Below are 21,175 nucleotides of genomic sequence, written 5' to 3' on the forward strand. Positions count from 1 at the left end.
ATGCTCTAAAGACAAGAACCAAGTAAAAGACCAACACAAGCCCTATATCCATTAAGACAAGAAGAATACGAGGTACAACTCAAGAATTGAGGATCAAGGTTCTCAAACTAAGAAACTCAAGAAACCCCTAAAACTCCCCTGGTACAATATGTTCATGACTATTACTACATCGCTTGGAACATAATCTTTGTCTGTAGGTCTTCAGACTACATCACTTGGAACATAAGAAGTCTTGGATTCAGGTTTCAGATTACGCCACTTGGAATATATAAAACATTGGGCCCTTATTCATTGAACACCTTCGAGCCTCACAATTCTTTGTTTGATATTTGAAGATTCTATTTACATGGATAAGTTTAGGGCATGACTCTAATACCATGTTAGGAATCACGACTCTCCACAATGGTATGATATTGTCCACTTTGAGCATAAGCTCTTATGGCTTTGCTTTGGGCTTCCCAAAAGGCCTCGTACCAATGGAGATAATATTTCTTGCTTATAAACCCATGATCATTCCTAAATTACTGAATGTGGGACTCACTCCCAATAATGCTCAACAGCTTCACTTGGAACTGTTTAATTAACACTATCTCACCTTATCAAAGGATCCTTTAAAAAATTACATTTGCCATACAAATATCTTTTTCTATTTAGAATTAAACAAAAACTATTTTGTTTCTCTTTTGGAGTAGCCTACACTTAGGCATGATTACGTACATATTTTTCTCAGTATATATGCTTGATTACATTTGATAAAATTGTATCATGGTTAGAGTTAGGAAATCAATTCAACTTTCTATCCACTAATTTTATGATCGGATCATAATGTCTGGATAGATTTACATAAATGGATTTCAATTTTAGTCTCTTTTATTTATTTATTTATTTTAAACATTTCAAAAAATAGACTAAGTTGCCTTTAGTAAAAATATCTTTTGTCTTGTAGCCTTCTTCAATAAAAGTCAATGATTATCTTGGCTAAAAAGCAAGATCCACACACATGTAAAGTAATTAACTCCAACGTTTAGAGAATTACCTTTTACTAGTCTTTTCATTTTATTCCATTTGATGTTAATCAAATTGACTGCCAAAAACAAGTATCATCCTTTAGGAGAAAACAGTTTGTCTTCTTATTCTTGATTCTCTAATCATGAATATCTCAATATTTTGAAACTATAGTAAGTGTTAACGTTTTAACATATACTAATTGTACTTCATTTAATTTGAACATATTTTGAAACAATTTTGAAAATATAAACTTTAATAGTTGAAAGTAATTCCTACTCTATGAACTATTAGTGACTACTTACCAATAAAGTTTGAGAAATTGAATTTCTCTCATGGTTTCTAAAAACACCATGTTCAACCTAACAATTTTTACTTAACATCTTAATGTTTCCCATTGCCCCGAGATTGATTTTCTAGTGTCAACTAGTAGAATCTGTTCTACCTCATCAAGTATTTTTCAAGAATTATATATAAATGTACTGAAGAGCAAATCTTGATAGTAGATCTTATATCAACTATTCAAGGGTGTCCAAAAGAAGTGATTTTCCTCGATTAGGACCTATTTAACATAAAAATATAGTTAGCATCATAAGTAGGATAAAAATCTAGCAAAGGAAATCGAGCATACCAAAAATCATCTTACACTCGCAGGCCACGCGTTACCAAACGTCGTCACATATTCTTCTCGTGACAGCCACGTGCGAGTACTATGCGTGAGAGGATTCTACAAGCGCAGGTCGCAGGTCAAGGTTTCTTGTCTGATAGTGGGCTAGTCAGTTCAATTTTCTTTGGACAAAGGGTTGAATCGGGTTGGTTAGTGGGTGGCAGGTCAGTTTGGGTCAAAATACGTGGGTCGGATCGGTATTGTAGAAGGTGGCGTGTCCTCGTCTGGGTGGAGACATGTCGCTCCACGCCACGCTTGTTGCATCGTTCTACTCGGCACCCGACGGGTGTCTTCCTTCTGATAGCACGCATCATTCCTCTTGCTGATTGACACGTGGCACGCCAAAACTTCATCTCTCCTTCTAACAGTCATAACATAGATCCGATTAGGTTTTTTTCTTTGAGTTTTAAATTTTTGTATTTTTTTTATTTTGAACTCAAATCAACTTGGTTTCCTTAGCGAAGTTGTAGATCGTAGTTTCGACTACATCATGATATTTTTCTTAAATTTAAACACCAAACAAAGACGGAGTTAATGCGTGTTCAAAGTAGGTTCATTGCTTCCTCTTACCATTCTTGGACGAACTCTCGGGGTTCTATTTTCTGGTCCAAACCTCTGCCGAGTTCCTTTACAAAATCTGTGGAGAATCCTACCTCAAAGAACATAATGTGTGTATGCACGCGCGCGTGCGTGCGTGTGTGAAGTCACTGAGCAAAAGGAGTGCGTATAATATCATAGTGTACATGATATCGTAATGGATGACATGTACTTATGATACTCCATTCTTTTCTTGATATAGCATTCCTATAAGACATACATACATAATACTTGTCATCATATTTCATGATTAACATACATGACTTTCTTATGTCTCATAGGCATAGAGCGAAGATATTAACAGAGTTTATATAGCATGACATTGATAACACAACATAGTTCAATAACATACATAATCATATCATATTATAACTTATAACATATAATAACGTGTATCATGACATAACATATATCGTAGCATAGACATAACATAGCACACGTCAAATAATACCAAAACATGACACATGTAGGGGGTCACAGCACACGAGTCATTCATATAGCAAACAAGTCATCTAACCAAACCAATAGTAAAACTACTTACTTGGTTAGCCTAGACTTGAAGCGTAAAGAGCTTGTGGGTTGTGCGTCTGAGTACTTAAAGAGTTTTTTTTTTTTTCTCTACTCGACGGTTAGAAATTGGTTTTCCTTGTTTATTTTTTTCACTGGTCTCTTTTTCAAATGGAAATCCATGCGCAGTCTAGTCGCCCTTTGGTTCCAATTACCTCCTCTGATGACTTGTGATGACGATGGTTCTTATATAGTATTGGATTCTTGACGTCGTTGATCGTTCGACCAACTGCAACGATACTGGTTTGCAACTCGAAGTGTAGGGTTAATTATGCGCTAACAAGATTCTAAAGGAGGTTTACACCATCTTCTCTATGAGGAATGGGGGAGCTCCAAGTCAAATGGGGGAGAAGTTCTATGTTGTTGCAATGGAAAGGAGGCGGCCTGAGAATCAAATGGAGAGTGGGTGGTTGGTTGGGGTTCTAGCGGTTCCGACTCGCCCAAAATTTCCTACATAATTATTTAATTATTATTATTATAACCTTTAACTCTCATTAAAATGGCCTAACATGATGAAATCAAGTGGAGATACATTTAAAACACTAGGTCGCCAGAAAATGCGCAAAAATTTTGGCGAGGCGCTGAAATTCTTGCACCCCTCTCAGCTACACCCTACCCGATGCCCACACTGCTCCAAATGAACCCACAAGAATCCTGTCACCGTCACAGAACCCACCTACAAAGTAGAAAGGAAAAACACAGAGAGAAAACGAGAGAGGGAGAGTGAGTGATTTTTGAGAATACTCCGACAACGATAATCTCATAGATCTAGTGTTGAAACAACCAACTCACATTGGGAAAGGGATCACCGACGACTGCACGTACATAGGAGGTAAGTTCTTACGCCTTCACAATGTGATTCGTCGTCGGAAAAGAGGGTTTGAGTTTCAGATTTTAGAATCTTATAGATCTGCACATAATAGGTGCATATAACCAGAAACACTCCTCAGCTAAGTCGGCTTTGAAGTCGCCAATAGCCGCGTCAAACTTTGATTGCACCATGTGGCACACCTGCAGTACGACACTTCCTCAGCTAAGTCGGCTTAAATGGCTCGGCTCGACTATACGGCTCAAAATTCGCTCCTTCAACTCAGTAAAGGGAAAAATAGCTAATTTCCATAGTTCCGACCATCTCGAAGTTGAATTTGAGCTTGTTTAAGGAAAATAAGGCCAGTAAGGGTAAATTTCTCGATTTAAATTCAACCGAGTTAAGAATTCTTAGATTACTAACAAAACGAGATGAAAATTTTAGTAGAAAATGATGACCGACGATAATTGGAGTAATTTCGAGGAACGGGAGCGAATGTACTCCAATTAGGAAAAACGTCAGCTAAGGCCAACCAAGCAAGTGACCCTACCATCATTCTGTCATAATTTTGTGTTGTATGATGGCATGTGTTCGTGGCTCCACACGTGTTATATGCTTGTATATGCAAACTGTTATGAAATGATATGTATATATTATGATATGTAAATGTTATGTTGTTTTGATGAATTGATATGTTTATGATATGATATATTGAAGACATGCTCGAGATATGCTATGTGACTGTTATGATACATGATATGATACGATATGTGCATGATGTTGATTGTTATATCTAAAAGCATGAAAACGTTATGATATGACATATGTGTGACATGAATGATATGATATGATGGATATGTAAAACAAAAAGTTACATGAAATACAACTCTGACATACGCATGAAAGATATGATAAACAATATGAAAAATGATATGATATGATGGATATGTAAAACAACGAGTTATATGAAATACAACTCTGACATACGCATGAAGATATGATAAACAATATGAAAAATGATATGATATGAAGGAAACGCTAACGGAATTGTATTATATGATAACGAAAATGGAAAAATGTTGGGACCTCATGCATTATTGTGTGCTCCTGCATCGAGGCCTTCACGATAGTACGAACGTGTATGCTACAAGACAGGGGAACGATCTTTATGTTTATCATAATGCAGTTGTGACGGTTGTTATTCCTAACGGATGCCCGCTATCAATAGCTACCAGAGAATGCTCGCCCGAACAGAAAGGGGCCCAGGAGGTATGCAAACTGACTGGTGGGTCCATGCTTGCACGTGTGGACTATGTGTAGGGAAAGTACACATTCAAATTGCCCATTTAGGTTAGCCGCCATAGGAAAATACACTGTTATGATAGGTCTCGTTCATGAAATTATATGTGCTTGCATTTAACTCCGACCGGGGGTCACTTATTGAGTATTTCTTAAAATATTCTAACCATGTGCTACTCTCATTTTCAGATAAAGATAAAGCTCCTCTCGGTTGACGGTGGCATCGCACCTAGGAGACCATGACCCATGCTTAGGGTAATTTCATAATTTGAATTATTAGATTATAGGTTAGTATAGGTTAGTTGCATTTTCAAACTAGAAGGCATTTTTACTTTATGTTATTTCTCGTTTATTTCAACGCGCATTACAACCACCAAACAAAATACCTAAATCTAATATGTAATTGAATTCCCTACTAAAGATGTTCAAGCAAGCCGGTCTAACTGGATTTTGAATTGATTCTATTTATAGCCTCATTAATTGATGTTTAAAATTATGTCAAAAAATAATTATGTAGTGTGCTTAATTTAATTTTAATTGTCCATTAGCATTAATAATAAAGATAATTTAATCATAAATATAAAAGGACAAGATAATTGATTAAAAAAATCTCTTTAGAAAAATCAAGCAAATATGACGTAAGCATATTTAATAGTAACTTTAGAGGTATTTCTTCCCTTAAATTTATTTAAAACCTTCCTACCTCTCAATTTATTATATTTAAAAAAGATTGAAAATAATTATTCTTAAAAAGAAGTGATCAAGCTATATATGATTAGTGAGAGATCCCATATCGGTGGTGAACAAAATACTCTTTATAAGTGTGTGGAAATCTCTTCCTTACAAACGTGAGAGAAAGCCCAAAAGAGAAAGTCCAAAGATGATAGTATCCATTAGCGGTGGGTTTGGACCATTACAAATGATATTAGAGCAAGATACTGGGGGATGTGCCAGCAAGGAGGTGGAGCCCCGAAGAAAGGTGGATTTGGTGGGGGTCCCACATCCATTGAAGAAAGAAACGAGTGCAAGCGAGGACGTTGGGCCCCGAAGGGGAGGGGGGTGTAGTGTGAGATCTCACATCGATTGGGGAGGATAACGAAACATCTTTTATAAGTCACCATTACTTATAAATTAGCAAACATAACTAGACTTAGCTTTGTCCTTTCATTTATTGTTCTTCCCATTTTCTTTGTAATTTATTTGATTATTATAAATTGATCTTCTCATTTTCTTTGTAATTTATTTGATGATTATAAATTGAGATCATCCCATTTTCTTTGTAATTTATTTGATGATTATTAATTGAAAACTTTTATTACCATTTAGATGCAGTGGTTTTAGGAAAGATGTTTAATATTTTCAGATGTTTGTTTATACTAAATACAGGAAAGAATTAGTTCATTAATTCATGTGGGTTGGACCATATCAAAGAGTGCACATCATGGACCCTGATCAACTCAAAGCTGCACTTTGTTTAATGCATGATATTCATAAGCCAACTATCAACCCTCTTACAAGCTTTTCCATGGACTTCCTAGTCATGAAGGACCCAAATGGGACCCAAATGGTTAAACATAGAAAGATAATCAATCCAGCTGCACTTTGTTTAATGCATGATATTCATAAGCCAACTATCAACCCTCTTACAAGCTTTTCCATGGACTTCCTAGTCATGAAGGACCCAAATGGGACCCAAATGGTTAAACATAGAAAGATAATCAATCCAGCCTTTCATTTCAAATACTTGAAGGTATGCATTCTTCTTGTAATTCGATATCAAAATAAATAAACTCATAGTTAGTATTATTAAGTTTAATTTTGTACAATTGTTGGTGTCGATACGACTTGTAACAGCTCAAGCCCACCGCTAGTAGATATTGTTCGTTTTGGACCGTTACATATCACCGTCAGCCTCACAGTTTTAAAACGTGTCTGCTAGGGAGATGTTTCACACTCTTAATACTTCATTCCTCTCTCCAACCGATGTGAAATCTCACAATCCACTCTTCTATAGGGCCCAGCATCCTCGCTGACACTCGTTCCTTTCTCCTCACTGGCACCTACCAGTGTCTAGCTCTGAAACCATTTGTAACAGCCCAATCCCACCGTTAGTAGATATTGTCCTCTTTGGGCTTTCTCTTTCAGAATTCCCCTAAAGGTTTTAAAAATGTGTGTGCTACGGAGAGGTTTCCACACTCTTGTAAACGCGTCTATTTGTGAGATCCCACACCAATTGGGGAGAAGAACGAAGCAAGGATGTGGAAACTTTCTCTCTAACAAATGCATTTTAAAAACTTTGGGACAAACCCTGAAATAAAAATTCCGAACAAGATAATATCTACTCACGGTTGGCTTGAGTTGTTATAACTAACAGTTAGATTGGTTTAAAAACATTGAGCAACAATATTTTTGGGAGTCTAATTGTTCATATATATGCTTAAATTCCTATACACGACATGGTGTCCTGTAATGTGTGAGAGTTGCACCGAGAAGATTAGGAAGTGGGAAGAAGTGGTTTCAGAAGATGGATATTATGAATTGGATGTGATGCCTCATTTGGAACACTTTGCAGCTGATGTGATTTCTCGAACAGCATTTGGAAGCAGCTATGAACAAGGAAAAATGATCTTTATACGTCTTAAACAACCTGAGAATCTAGTCGTTAAAGTTATATCTACTGTTTACATACTAGGATGGAGGTGAACTCTTGCACAATTCAATTTATAGATTCTTATTTATTGCTTAAATACCTAATCCATTTAGACATGAATATGAGTCTTTTTTTAGGGATTTTTCTCAAAGTTTTAAAACGCTTATGCTATATGGAGAGATTTTCACACTCTTAGGAAGAATCTTTCGTTCCCCTCTCCAACCAATGTGAGATCTTATAATCCACCAACTTTTGGGGCTCAAAGTCCTCGGAGGCACTCGTTTCTCTCTTCAATCGATGTGGAATCTCACAATCCACCTCATTTAGGGCCCAGCGTCCTCACTGACCCTTGTTCCTCTTTCCAATCGATGTGGGATCTCACAATCAACCCTCCTTCGGGGCCCAACGTTCTCACTGACACTCGTTCCTCTTTCCAATCGATGTGGGATCTCACAATCAACCCTCCTTTGGGGCCAACGTCCTCGCTGGTACACCGCCTAGTGTCTAGCTCTGATATCATTTGTAACAGCCCAAGCCCACCGCTAACAGATATTGTCCTCTTTGGACTTTCACTTTTAGGCTTCCTCTCAAGGTTTTTAAAACGCGCCGGCTAGAAAGAAGATTCCACACCCTTATAAAAAATGCTTTGTTCCCCTCTCCAACCAATGTGAGATCTCACAATCCATCTCCTTCAGGGCCAACATCCTTGCTGGCACTCATTCCTCTCTCCAATCGATGTGAGATCTCATAGGAACATTATTTATGAAATTTCGTATAACATCTTATTATAACGTTTGTGCAGGCTTGTACCAACAAAGTCAAACAATATAATGAAAAAGATGAGCAAAGAATTAAAAACGTTGCTCTTGGGCTATCAACAAAAGGCAAAGGGCTATGATGGCAGGTGAAGCTATGCATACGGATCTATTAAGCATCCTCTTAAAATCAAATTTGAAAGAAATTCGAGAGCACAAAAACAACGATATCGCAATGAGTATCAAAGACATAGTAGAAGAATGTAGAATCTTTTACCTCGCTGGCCAAGAAACCACAACAATGCTACTAGTTTTGACTATGGTTTTATTGAGCTCATACACAAAATGGCAAGATCTAGCAAGGGAAGAGGTCCTACAAGTCTTTGGTAACATCAAACCAGATTTTGATGGTTTAAATTGTCTAAAAATTTTGAGTAAGACTCTCTTCTATATATTTTCATTTTTTTATTTTATTATTTCATTGGTTAAACTTTATGTTATTCCCAACATTTAGGTTACGATGATATTGAACGAAGTCCTGAGATTATACCAACCAGCAGGGTTACTTACTCGTCTCGTTCAAAACAAAACAAAACTTGAAAACTTGACTTTACCAGCGAGAGTTTCCCAATTGTTCTTATCCATCGTGATAAAAAGCTATGGGGTGATGATGCAAATGAGTTTAATCCCGACAGATTTGCTGAGGGAGTTTCAAGAGTGACACAAAATCAAGTTGGGTTCTTCCCATTTGGATGAAAGGCATTATGGTCATTTTACTCCTCCTCCGTTTACCATCTTAGGCATATCTAATAGCTACCAAATTTTATAGGTGACTTGAAAACACAATAATATACCAAGTATTAAAAGTTCAAAAACGGATAAATTTATTTAGGGGATCAATTTAATGATATGAAAATTTTCCACCAACCACCCACCAAAAATTCAAAAGCTTATTAAAAAAAAATCATCTTAAATTTGAAGAAAACAAGAACCAAAAGCCCAAAATCCTTGCCTCTCCATCATTCTCAATTTTTTTAATGAAAGATATGTGGCCACAGTGGGACTCCATTCTCCCTTTTTTTTTTTTTTTTCCTTGTGTTTTTCTTTCCTCATCATTAGCCCTCCAATTAGGGTTCATTTAGAACACTAATTAGACATGAAGGACAAAACATTTGGTGGCTTTATTCATTGGAGAGAGGAACAAAACATTTTTTATAAAAGTGTGAAAACCTCTCCCTAGTAGACGCGTTTTAACAACCTTGAGGGGAAGCCCGAAAGGGAAAGCCAGAAGAGGATTGGACTGTTACAAATGGTATCAGAGCAAGACGCGGTGCGATCTAAAGAGGGGTGGATTGTGAGATCCCATATCAATTGCAGAGAAGAACGAGTGCCAGCAAAGTTGCTGGGTCTCGAAGGGGGGTATATTGTGAGATCCCACATCGATTGGAGAGAGGAACGAGTTCAAACGAGGACACTGGGCCCCAAAGGGGGTTGATTGTGAGATCCCACATCAATTAAAGAGAGGAACTAGTGCTAGTGATGACACTGAGCCTTGAAGGAGGGTGAATTGTGAGATCCCACATTCGTTGGAGATGGAAACAAAACATTGTTTATAAGAGTGTGTAAATCTCTTCCTAGCAGATGGGGTTTCAAAACCCTTAAGGGGAAGCCCGAAAGGGAAAACCTAAAGAGGACATATCTGCTAGCAATGAGTTTGGGGTGTTACATATACTAAGTTAAAGACAAAGGTTATTCATGGCCCTCTAATAAGTATCATGATGTTCCAAATATTTCAACTAGACTTATTATACAATCCAAGGCCAAGAATATTCAACAAACATTCATTTTTCATTTATAAAATTGGATAGACTCGATTCAACCTCCATTTCATGTGTTACAAGTTGTTTTGATTGAGTAAGGATCATTTGAAGTTTCGAAAGTGAATATTTATTCGGTTGGAGGGGAGGATGGAGTTGCTATAGATAGCACTTAATTGATAATTTATTTGCAAACTTTATTTATTATTATAATTCCATAACTTGTTGCATTCCCCATAGGATGGGGAAGTAACTTGTCAAAGTCGTCCTAACTTTTTTTTTTTTTTTTTTTAAGGTTTAAATGAGAGTGGGATTTCTACGTAAAATGGGGATTTTTTATGAATAAAATGAAGCTATCAAGTTGGGATTTTTACCCTTAGAAATTTGAGCGCTCTGTCATTTCTAGGATTTCTACCCTTAGAAATTTGAGCATCAGCTCTGTCATTTCTAAGTTTCATGCAATTCTGATGGTACGATTACATCTGAGCCATTCAATCCAGCCTTGATCAAGTTCAACTGTGGAGTGACTACAAATATTTAAAATCGAGAGGTAATCTATTTTTAGTCTTCTCTCTTGGTTGATCAGAATTTTGAAAAAAGAAGGGTTAATTTCTTTGATTCAAGGATTTTTGCTCCAAGAAAAGCTTAGATCGTTGGGCTGAGGATTAGGATTGTCTTATCACCCATGCTCTAAAGTTCGCTCCCATTAACGACCAACTCCTAGTTACCTGAAAAAAAAAATGTAAACATGGAGGGAATAAAAAGTCAATAAGTAGCCTACTTGTAGGCTTTTAAGGGAAACATTATTAGGATGTTATTTCTTATTGAGTTTCTAAGGCTTGACACTTAGAGCTTATATTCTTAACTATCACTTTCTGATCCTAAAAACTTTTCCCTAGAGTAAGCTTTAGTTTTCTTCCTGTGAACACAAGAGTGGCGCTATCATGATCGTATCATCCTACTAGTAAATTCTGATGCAGTGTATCTCATCTAAGTAAGGGAAATAGGAGGCCCTCCTTATCATCCTTCTCATGATACATAGTGTAGGGCATCCCACATAAAAAAGGAATAGGGGCATCGTCATACATCGCGTGATGGGAGATAACGTCACTTTTGGGTATGATCCTAGCAACTTATTTACCATGGTATTCAATTGATCCTACATATATTCTTGGAACATGGTTTATAAATTAACATAGGCTTATTATGGAGTAGCATCAAAACATATTAGTTTTAACTTAGTGAAACATTAAAGTGCAACCTAACGTGATTCCATGGGCGTGAAAACTTACTAGTAACCTAATAACCCCGTTTTAAGGTCATGTATAAAGTTCCACATTACTTAGGTGTCTTAAAAATTCAGAGATCTATTACACACAAATTTTGTAAATATTTGTGGTCTCATGGTCTAGTGGTCAAGAGATTAGACTTTGAACTAATACAAATCAATTAATTTATTTTAAAGTGTTGGGCTTTGTAAATGTTTTAATTGTATGTCACCAAATGCTTTAGGCTTTGTAAAACCGTTACATAAATAATTTTTTAACATGGAGTGAATAAGAATTCAAAAAGTAGCCTACTTGTGTGTAGGCTCTTAATTGCAACCTTAAGCTAAGCTTGGAACGTGGCCATGACTAACTCCTAGTTACCTAAAAAAAAGAATTCAAAAAGTAGCCTACTTGTGTGTAGGCTCTTAATTGCAACCTTAAGCTAAGCTTGGAACGTGGCCATGACTAACTCCTAGTTACCTAAAAAAAAGAATTCAAAAAGTAGCCTACTTGTGTGTAGGCTCTTAATTGTAACCTTAAGCTAAACTTGGAAAGTAGCCACTACTAACTCCTAGTTACCTAAAAAAAAGGTAAACATGAAGTGCTTAAGAACTCAATAAATTGCCTACTTGTATGTAGGCTTTTAATTACAACCTTAAGTTAAGCTAGGAACGTAACCACGACCAGCTCTTAGTTACCTAAGAAAAAAAATGTAATAACGACTAACTACTAGTTACATTAAAAAAAGATGTAACTGTAATAGCCAAAAAAAAATAAATAAATAAACAAATAAAAATAATTATAATAAGGTAGTTAAAATAATAATAATAAATAAATAAAAACAACATTTCCCCAGTTCTCTCCACTAATCTCTCATCCCTTCCCACAATTATCTCTCCTCAACGCCTGACGCCAGAAAGTAACAGTTACTGCAAACAGAAAAAAGAAAAACAATAATTGTCAGATTTACTTGAAGGAAAAAAAAAAAAAAAAAAGATGAGAATGACCTTTACCCAGCTGAGATTAGCTGAAGATTTACGTGAAGATAGATCTGATTAATAAGGTATGTATTAAATCTTTATTTTCTTTTATCCTATTTTTTAGAAATTATAGTTAGATCTTAATTATTACCATGATCCATCTTTTAGTTAGAAATTAAATGTCAAACAATTTATACAATTCTAGTCAATCATGCATATCAGTAATATTAGATTAAATTTTTATCAGTAGCCAAATGAATAGATTAAAGATAGAATGGCCAAGAAAACTTCTGAATAGGAAACTGAGATAAGGAAATAGGAAACACTGAGATAAGGAAAGATTTGGAAATAAAGATCCACTGTAAATTTGGAATACATGAGAACAGAATTAAAAAGCCAACAGATAAAAAAAAAAAAAAAAAAAAGATTAGGGAATTAAAAACCACAAACTAAATATGGAGAGAAAGGTAAATAGTAAATACAGAAAACAGTAAAGCTCAGAATAACTTAGTTGTATCTACTTTTTATACCACAATAACCATGAAAAATGAGATTTTTAATAAAAATATAATTATAGATATATAACATTTCAAGACTTCTAACAATGGACCAATGTAAATTAGAGAAATAATGTTGTAGAATTCAAACCCGAAACTAATGTCATGGGCTCATATAAGTGGACCCGGACGGAATCAAACTTTCATTAAAGATATATTCGTGACAATGACTTAAGTTAGCCAGGTAAGTGACCTTACTATCGGCATGGTTATTTTTGATGTTGACACGTGCCCTGTGGTTCTGCACGTGTCATATATATATGTGTGAATTGTCTGTGGATCGATATGCTTTCTATATGTTATGTTATGTTATATAATATGTGGATTGTATGATAATAATTCTGGTACGATGTGCTCTAGGAGATGTTTGAGAAAGGATACGAGAAGGATGCACAAAACAAAATGTAACGATAGGAGTAAGATACGTTCATGAAACGTTAAGGTTAGGTTACATACCGAAGTGCTATGGATAGGAGAGATTGATGAAAGAATACGGTTAGGTTATGGGTAGAAAGGGATAGGTTTGTGATAGATTGATAGAACGATGGCGTTAGGATACGTTCTGGTGATGATATGACTAAGGTACGTCACGTAATGATATGTCTGTGATAGGTATAAGAACGTTAAGGCTATGGTAAGTTAGAGAACGATATGACTATGAAGTGTTTACGTTATTGACTTGGTTATGATATGATACATTGTATGCTAGATTATTGTGCTTAAGTACAAAATCATGTGAACGTGAATGTATGTTATTTATGCTGCTTAGTTGATGTGATATGAATGCATGTGACGATGTGTGACCCTTGTACGATTATGGCTTGTTGTATGAGTATTGAAATGTAACTGAATGAATTGTATGACATGAAATACGGTAAATTGCATGATACATAACCCCGCTAGGAATATGTGTGATATGTAATGAAATGAGAATGAGAATGACATGTAAGCATGAAAACGTGACACGGGGTTATGATCATTAAATGATGACTGTAGGACTAGTGGGACCTCATGCATATTGTGTGATCATGCATTTGGGGGGATACCCCTATCCCATCACGAGGGTACGGACGCGTACATCCAAATGGCAGGACAACGATCGTTATGCCCTGCATAGCGCTGCCATGACGGTTTTAGTTTTAACGGGTCCCAGTGGGCCCCCAGAGCATGCCCACCGGCTAGGGACAGTGGCCCAGCGGTGTGCGAACTAGCTGGTGAGCCCATACTCGCACGTATGGGCTGCGTGTAGAGTATATGGTACATGTCCACGATTACCTGTTAGGATTACACCGTAGGGAAAACGAAACGAAACGAAACGAAATGAAATGAAACGAAACGAAACGAAAAGAAATGAAAGATAGGTCCCATCATTTCATTGCATGTGATTGTTGCATTTAACCCCAATAGTGGGGTCACTTACTGAGTATTTCTTTAAATACTCAAGCCATGTGCTACTACATTTTTCAGGTTAAGGCAAGGCATTCCTGTACAGCTGACGACGGCATCACAACTCAAGATCATGGCACATGCATAGGATAGTGGCACTTATTTTCTTAGACTTAGGATAGAATAGGATGTTTTAAACTTAAACGCTTATTTATTTTATTTCGGGTCTTTTGTTGTGTCGTTTTAAAGATGTTTTCGAAACACGTAAGTCCATAGTTGTGTTTTAAGATAAAGGTTATGTTTTATGGAATTTAAATGAAGTCTTTCGCATTCAATGTTTATGGTATGTATACGGTAGCGACCTTAAATTAAGTAAAAAATTTTGGGTCGTTACAGTAACCACGACCAGCTCCTAGTTACCGACAAAAAAAATTAAACCACGACTAGCTCTCAGTTACTGGGACTTAAGTTCTTTAGCTTTTAGTATCCGAACTACCTCAAATTTTTTTTCCACAAACTCCTTATTGTGTCTAGTTTCTTGAACCATAAGATTTTTCATGAGAACCGGACTGGAAGGAGATTTAAACTGAAAAAAATCAAGGGAAAGTCGAAATTTAGGTTCACATGGCCGATTCAACTGAACAGACCACGTCATTGTCTTCTTCCTCTGGACAGGACGAAGATGCACACGTCCTTTGCGCCGCCGTCTGAAACTCAAGCTCCACAACATCATTCATAGTGTTTCTCCCCTCAATTTCTTCATGAAACTTAAAGATTTTGTTACAAGGATGGGCTAGGGATTGATTTCATACCTGTGAATTGTAGCACAAGATATTCCCTCCCGAAGTTTGTCCAAAAATTGATTTCTGGTCTGAGAAAAAATAGAGGATTTTTTATTGGGTAGCCAATTCTATGGATTTTCAAGGCCCGATTTCTTCATGGGACCTCTTTCATATCCTTTCCTCAAGCTAAAAAAATTGGTTTGGAAGAACATCTTTGAGTGTGGGACCTCAATTTCCATAAATCGTTCTCGGTCTGCAACTCACCCAAAACACTAGATTTTCATTCTCTTGGGTAGCTTATTCTACGACATTTCAACTCTCAATTCATTCATCAAAGTTACTCAACTTCGTCCTCTGAAGCTAAAGGAATCCTTAATTTGAATGAAATTTGACTATAGATAGGAATCCGACACTTGCCCCCAATTTTGAGCCTAAAATTGATTTCCTTCAATTGGGCTCATTCCTGAGGTTATTTCTCTTGATGATCTTCTATGAAAACATTTCTTCGCGGTGCAGTAACAAATTGGAATTACTCTTGCTTGAAGATTTATCGTGTATCATCTAGTTGTATTTTCAAGTTTTCCTTGAAACTCTTTAATGGCTGATTGGATTGGGAGAAATGTTTCTAGGCACTTTTAACACCCTATTCCTTCATAGAACTTGTGGGCAATCTTGTTTAGAAACTGTAGGAACAAGTTTGAAGGGAAATGGTGGAAAATTGCTCTCGAATTTGGAAGAAATCTGATCGTAGGAGACAAAAAATCTAAACGCTTATTGCTTACGATTGGGAGCTCGACCTTGCTCTAATCTTGTTCCATATTGTTGCCCCAACTTTAGACTTTATAGGAAAAACTTCCACCAACGTTGAAACCTCCAGAATCGTCATGATTTGGAGATTGAATTTTTTGGAAAATTTGTGGAAAATATCATCTCCGATTAGTGAGCTACCAACAACCAATTTGAGTTCTGATCGTTGGATTTGATGACTTGTGAATGTTCTAGATGGTGTCCAATTTTAGAGAAGATCCAACGGCTGGATTTTGAGATTCGAAGGATTTTGTGCAGGAGGTGGTTCTAATTTTGAGCACAATGGCATATCCGTAATTATCCATAATTTTAGGGGTATTTTGGTGTTTTGCTACTTTTTGAATATTTTATTATTATTTTTCTCGAAAAAACACTAATTTTTCTAAAACATGTTCGAACCTTTGGTCATTTTTCCCGAGCATCTAAGGAATTAAAAATTTGGAAAATTTCTTAAAAATTTGGAAAATTTCTTAAAAATTGGAAAATGACCTTTTTCGTCCTTTTCTAAAGAGCTTAAGTCGTTAAGATTAATTCTTACCGTATAGACATAACTTGCTTAAGACCTTTGTCCTTTCTTCATCCTCTTAATTTTTTTCCTTCGACTCTTTGGGTCTTACATGGCGGCTTATTCTTGTTGGAGCTAATTTCCTTCATTTTTTGAGTGTTACAATAATAATGGTAAGAATATTGTTCGTCTAGTTGTCTGATTCAAGCGTTTGATGTGAGAGGTCTTTGAGTCTGATTCTTAATCCTTTTGTTCATAAGTAGAATCATAAGTCAATAGCGAGCAAAATATCAAGCAATAACTAATAATTGTACCTAAGTTGACATTTTAAAAATTTTAAATTCCATTTTAATGGGTAAAAGACCTTCAGTTCAATTCTTGAAATGACCAATAATGCAGAAGTTTGACTAAAATAGAAAAGTTCTCCAAAATAAAAGTAAAAGATCTAGTGTACGATTCTTGCTGAGGGAGAAAGAGGTCCAAAATCAAATACTCGGACTGCTTCTAATTTTTTCTTATCCACATCATAGGGATAAAAAACTTATTTCACAATTTTTTTAACCATATATATGTTGGCACAGTTGAAAAAGAATGGTAGAATAATTGTACGCCTAATCTAATAAATTAATTAATTTTAATGTGTTGAAATCCTATTGGATGCAAAACTAAAAAGTTTTAAAAGTATATGAAAATACTATTTATGTTTTTTAAGTTAAAATATTTATTTTACACAAATTTTATATATATTTGTGGTTTAGTGGTTAAGACATTGAACTTTGAATCCAATAAGAGTTCAAATGTTGGTGGGACCTTATTTTTTATTTGTGAGCAGAAGATCTATAAAATATAAGTTTAAAAGTTCACATGAAAGAGCATAAGAAATAAAGCTGGTAACCCCAAGAATAAGAATTCAAAGGTTTTCAAAGAACAAGAATCGTCATGATGAACAAATCCAATCCCAATTAATTTCTACACAACTAAGGATCATTTTTTAACAAGGTCTCGAAGGGAGACAACCTTAAGAACAAGCGTAACCAAAGAAATTCGATATCGGTAAGTTTTGGGGACAAAATTCAAATTCTTACTTACGGCACTTAAAATCCAAAATTGATGTTTCCAATAGCTTGAGGGGATTAAATGGAACATGTTTGATGGCCTAGTTTGAGCTGACCAACGGAAAAATCATGTTCTAGGTTAAGTTGTAGATCGAGGGAAGGAACTCAAAATTCGCCTCAACCACGCCCAAGCAACCTCTACGAATTATGCCTTTAGTTTAAGAAAGGTGTAAGGAGGATATTTGGTGAGGAGGTGTGGCCTAACAGTGTCTGCATCGTCGTAACTAATAACAACACCTCCTAGGTTTACTCCGGCAACAAAACGAGTTTTCCCCGACTTTGAACGTCTATAACTTACGCTGTAGTTCACGAGCAGGTGAGATATCTATCCCAAACTCTTCCTTGACAGTTCATCTTTATGTTTTATGAAGGAATCGAGGGGAGAAATGCTCTGGAATGAGCTGGCGAACTCCATTTTCAAACGGAGGAGCAACGCCATGAGTCGTGTCCTTCCCTTGTGGAGGAAGAGACGATGACGTGGCCAATTGAACTGAACCGACCACATCAACCCTAAAACCGAACCACTTTAGTTTTTCATAAAATTGAACTACTTTTTGAGTGGTTCTCACGAAATTCTCAATGGTCACAAAGGAGCGTAACCATCCGGTATTTTCGGTGGAAGGATACCGGGTCAATTCTCCTAGACCCAATATAAACCTCTCTGGATAGTCCTCAGCCTGACATCCAATTTTTTTACATATATTTTTGGTGGCTTGGACTAAGGACATCGAGCTTGCCAACTACTTTTTTCCAATTTCAGAAATGTAACTTTAAAACTTTCCAAATTTTTTTGGCTCAATTTTTGTAGGAATATTTGAATGTCTATAATTGTCAACGGATTTGTTTTAAATCAATGTATTTATCTATTTTAAGTTTCAATATCAAAATATTTCAAAAAAACTCTTCAAAGTTAAATAAATGAAACCCATAATATGTTGTAATTGCATAAAAATATTAAAATTTGAGACCTTAAGAGTGTTTGGACAGGTGAGAATGATAGGTGTCCATGGCCCTTAGAGTTGAAGGAAACCGCGTGAGGCTAGTTTCACAGAGCAGCGTAACCTTCCGCTCTTGTCGGTGGAAGGATAGCGGGTCGATTCTCCTAGGCCCAATATAAACCTCTTGGTAGTCTTCAACCTGACATCCACTTTTTTTTTTTTTTTTTTTACATATATTTTTGGTGGCTCGGACTATGGACATCGAGCTAGCCACTTGTTCTGAATGAATGTATTATTTTTTTACCTGTAAATATGATTGATTTCTCCTTTACAACAATCCCACATTGATAGATTTAAAATTGGATGTAGTCTTCATAAAGTAGTCATTGTCTTAAGGACATCGTCGAGCTTGGTAATGTGAGCTTGTAACCCATATGGGGGCAACAAAGTGGTTGGAGGTTGCTCAGCCCAATGGTTAGGGTTGTTAGAGTTGTTCTTCGGCCAGTCCATTCGGAAGTAGGGAGTTGGGCTTTGGGCTTTGGGCGGAGGCCTAGTGTCCATGGCCCTTAAAATTGAAGGAAACCGCGTGAGGCTGGTTTCACAGAGCAGTGTAACCTTCCCGCTCTTGTCGATGGAAGGATAGCGGGTGGGTCGATTCTCCTAGGCCCAATATAAACATCCATTTTTTTTTCTTTTACATATATTTTTATATAGCCACTTGTTCTGAACGAATGTATTATTTTTTTTCCGGTAAATATGATAGATTTCTCCTTTACAACAATCCCACATTGATAGATTTAAAATTGGATGTAGTCTTCATAAAGTAGTCATTGTCTTAAGAAAATCACCGAGCTTGGTAATGTGAGCTTGTAACCCATATGGGGGCAACAAAGTTGTTGGAGGTTGGCTCAGCCGATTGGTTAGGGTTGTTGGAGTTGTTCTTTGCCCTGTCCATTCAAAGTATGGAGTTGGGCTATAGGCTTTGGGCGAAGGCCTAGTGTCCATGGCCCTTAGAGTTGAAGGAAACCGCGTGAGACTTGTTTCACAGAGCAGCGTAACCTGACATCCACTTTTTTTTTTTTTTTTTTTTTTTTTTTTTTTACAAATATTTTTGGTGGCTCGGACTATTGACATCGAGCTAGCCATTTGTTCTGAATGAATGTATTATTTTTTTACCTGTAAATATGATAGATTTCTCCTTTACAACAATCCCACATTGATAGATTTAAAATTGGATGTAGTCTTCATAAAGTAGTCATTGTCTTAAAGACATCGTCGAGCTTGGTAATGTGAGCTTGTAACCCATATGGTGGCAACAAAGTGGTTGGAGGTTGCTCAGCCCAATGATTAGGGTTGTTAGAGTTGTTCTTCGGCCAGTCCATTCGGAAGTAGGGAGTTGGGCTTTGGGCTTTGGGCGGAGGCCTAGTGTCCATGGCCCTTAAAATTGAAGGAAACCGCGTGAGGCTGGTTTCACAGAGCAGTGTAACCTTCCCGTCTTGTCGATGGAAGGATAGCGGGTCGATTCTCCTAGGCCCCATATAAACATCCATTTTTTTTTTTTTTTTTTACATATATTTTTATATAGCCACTTGTTCTGAACGAATGTATTATTTTTTTTCCGGTAAATATGATAGATTTCTCCTTTACAACAATCCCACATTGATAGATTTAAAATTGGATGTAGTCTTCATAAAGTAGTCATTGTCTTAAGAAAATCATCGAGCTTGGTAATGTGAGCTTGTAACCCATATGGGGGCAACAAAGTTGTTGGAGGTTGGCTCAGCTCATTGGTTAGGGTTGTTGGAGTTGTTCTTTGGCTGGTCCATTCCAAGTAGGGAGTTGGGCTATAGGCTTTGGGCGAAGGCCTAGTGTCCATGGCCCTGAGAGTTGAAGGAAACCGCGTGAGGCTGGTTTCACAGAGCAGCGTAACCTTCCGCTCTTGTCGGTGGAAGGATAGCGGGTCAATTCTCCTAGGCCCAATATAAACCTCTTGGTAGTCCTCAACCTCACATCAACTTTTTTTTTTTTTTAAATATATTTTTGCTGGCTCGGACTATGGACATCGAGCTATCCACTTGTTCTGAACGAATGTAGCCACTTGTTCTGAATGAATGTATTTATCTATTTTACCTGTAAATATGATAGATTTCTCCTTTACAACAATCCCACATTGATAGAATTAAAATTGGATGTAGTCTTCATAAAGTAGTCATTGTCTTAAGGACATCGCCGAGCTTGGTAATGTGAGCTTGTAACCCATATGGGGGCAACAAAGTGGTTGGAGGTTGGCTCAGCTCATTGGTTAGGGTTGTTGGTGTTGTTCTTTGGCCTGTCTATTCCAAGTAGGGAGTTGGGCTATGAGCTTTGGGCGAAGGCCTAGTGTCCATGGCCCTTAGAGTTGAAGGAAACCGCGTGAGGCTGGTTTCACAGAGCAGCGTAACCTTTCGCTCTTGTCGGTGGAAGGATAGCGGGTCGATTCTCCTAGGCCCAATATAAACCTCTTGGTAGTCCTCAACCTGACATCCACTTTTTTTTTTTTTTTTTTACATATATTTTTTGGTGCTCGGACTATGGACATCGAGCTAGCCACTTGTTCTGAATGAATGTATTATTTTCGTACCGGTAAATATGATAGATTTCTCCTTTATAAAAATCCCACATTGATAGATTTA

The 21,175-nt window shown here is 36.7% G+C and overlaps 1 protein-coding gene, 4 non-coding genes and 1 pseudogene across 5 annotated transcripts in view; 5 read left to right on the forward strand and 1 right to left on the reverse strand.

The window, feature by feature from the left end:
* The first annotated feature begins 6,351 nt into the window (after nt 1-6,351).
* Nucleotides 6,352-9,104, forward strand: LOC147786156 (cytochrome P450 72A397-like; annotated as a pseudogene).
* Nucleotides 9,105-12,306: 3,202 nt separating this feature from the next.
* The window catches only part of LOC147786157 (uncharacterized), a 49,812-nt gene continuing 40,943 nt past the window's right edge, over nt 12,307-21,175 (reverse strand). Inside the window, exon 2 of the mRNA XM_087120899.1 lies at nt 12,307-12,362. Within this exon, the coding sequence (XP_086977025.1) occupies nt 12,307-12,362 (56 nt within the window). The remainder of the gene's footprint in view (nt 12,363-21,175) is intronic.
* LOC147786158 (signal recognition particle RNA) lies at nt 18,906-19,211 on the forward strand. Its single transcript, XR_015414815.1, has one exon.
* Nucleotides 19,778-20,082, forward strand: LOC147786159 (signal recognition particle RNA). The gene has a single exon (XR_015414819.1).
* Nucleotides 20,221-20,523, forward strand: LOC147786160 (signal recognition particle RNA). Its single transcript, XR_015414792.1, has one exon.
* On the forward strand, nt 20,732-21,034 carry LOC147786161 (signal recognition particle RNA). Its single transcript, XR_015414851.1, has one exon.

The sequence above is a fragment of the Cucurbita pepo genome, unplaced genomic scaffold, assembly GCF_057944985.1.
Source record: "Cucurbita pepo subsp. pepo isolate OVF unplaced genomic scaffold, ASM5794498v1 scafford_5, whole genome shotgun sequence".
In the NCBI taxonomy this organism is placed as follows: domain Eukaryota; kingdom Viridiplantae; phylum Streptophyta; class Magnoliopsida; order Cucurbitales; family Cucurbitaceae; genus Cucurbita; species Cucurbita pepo.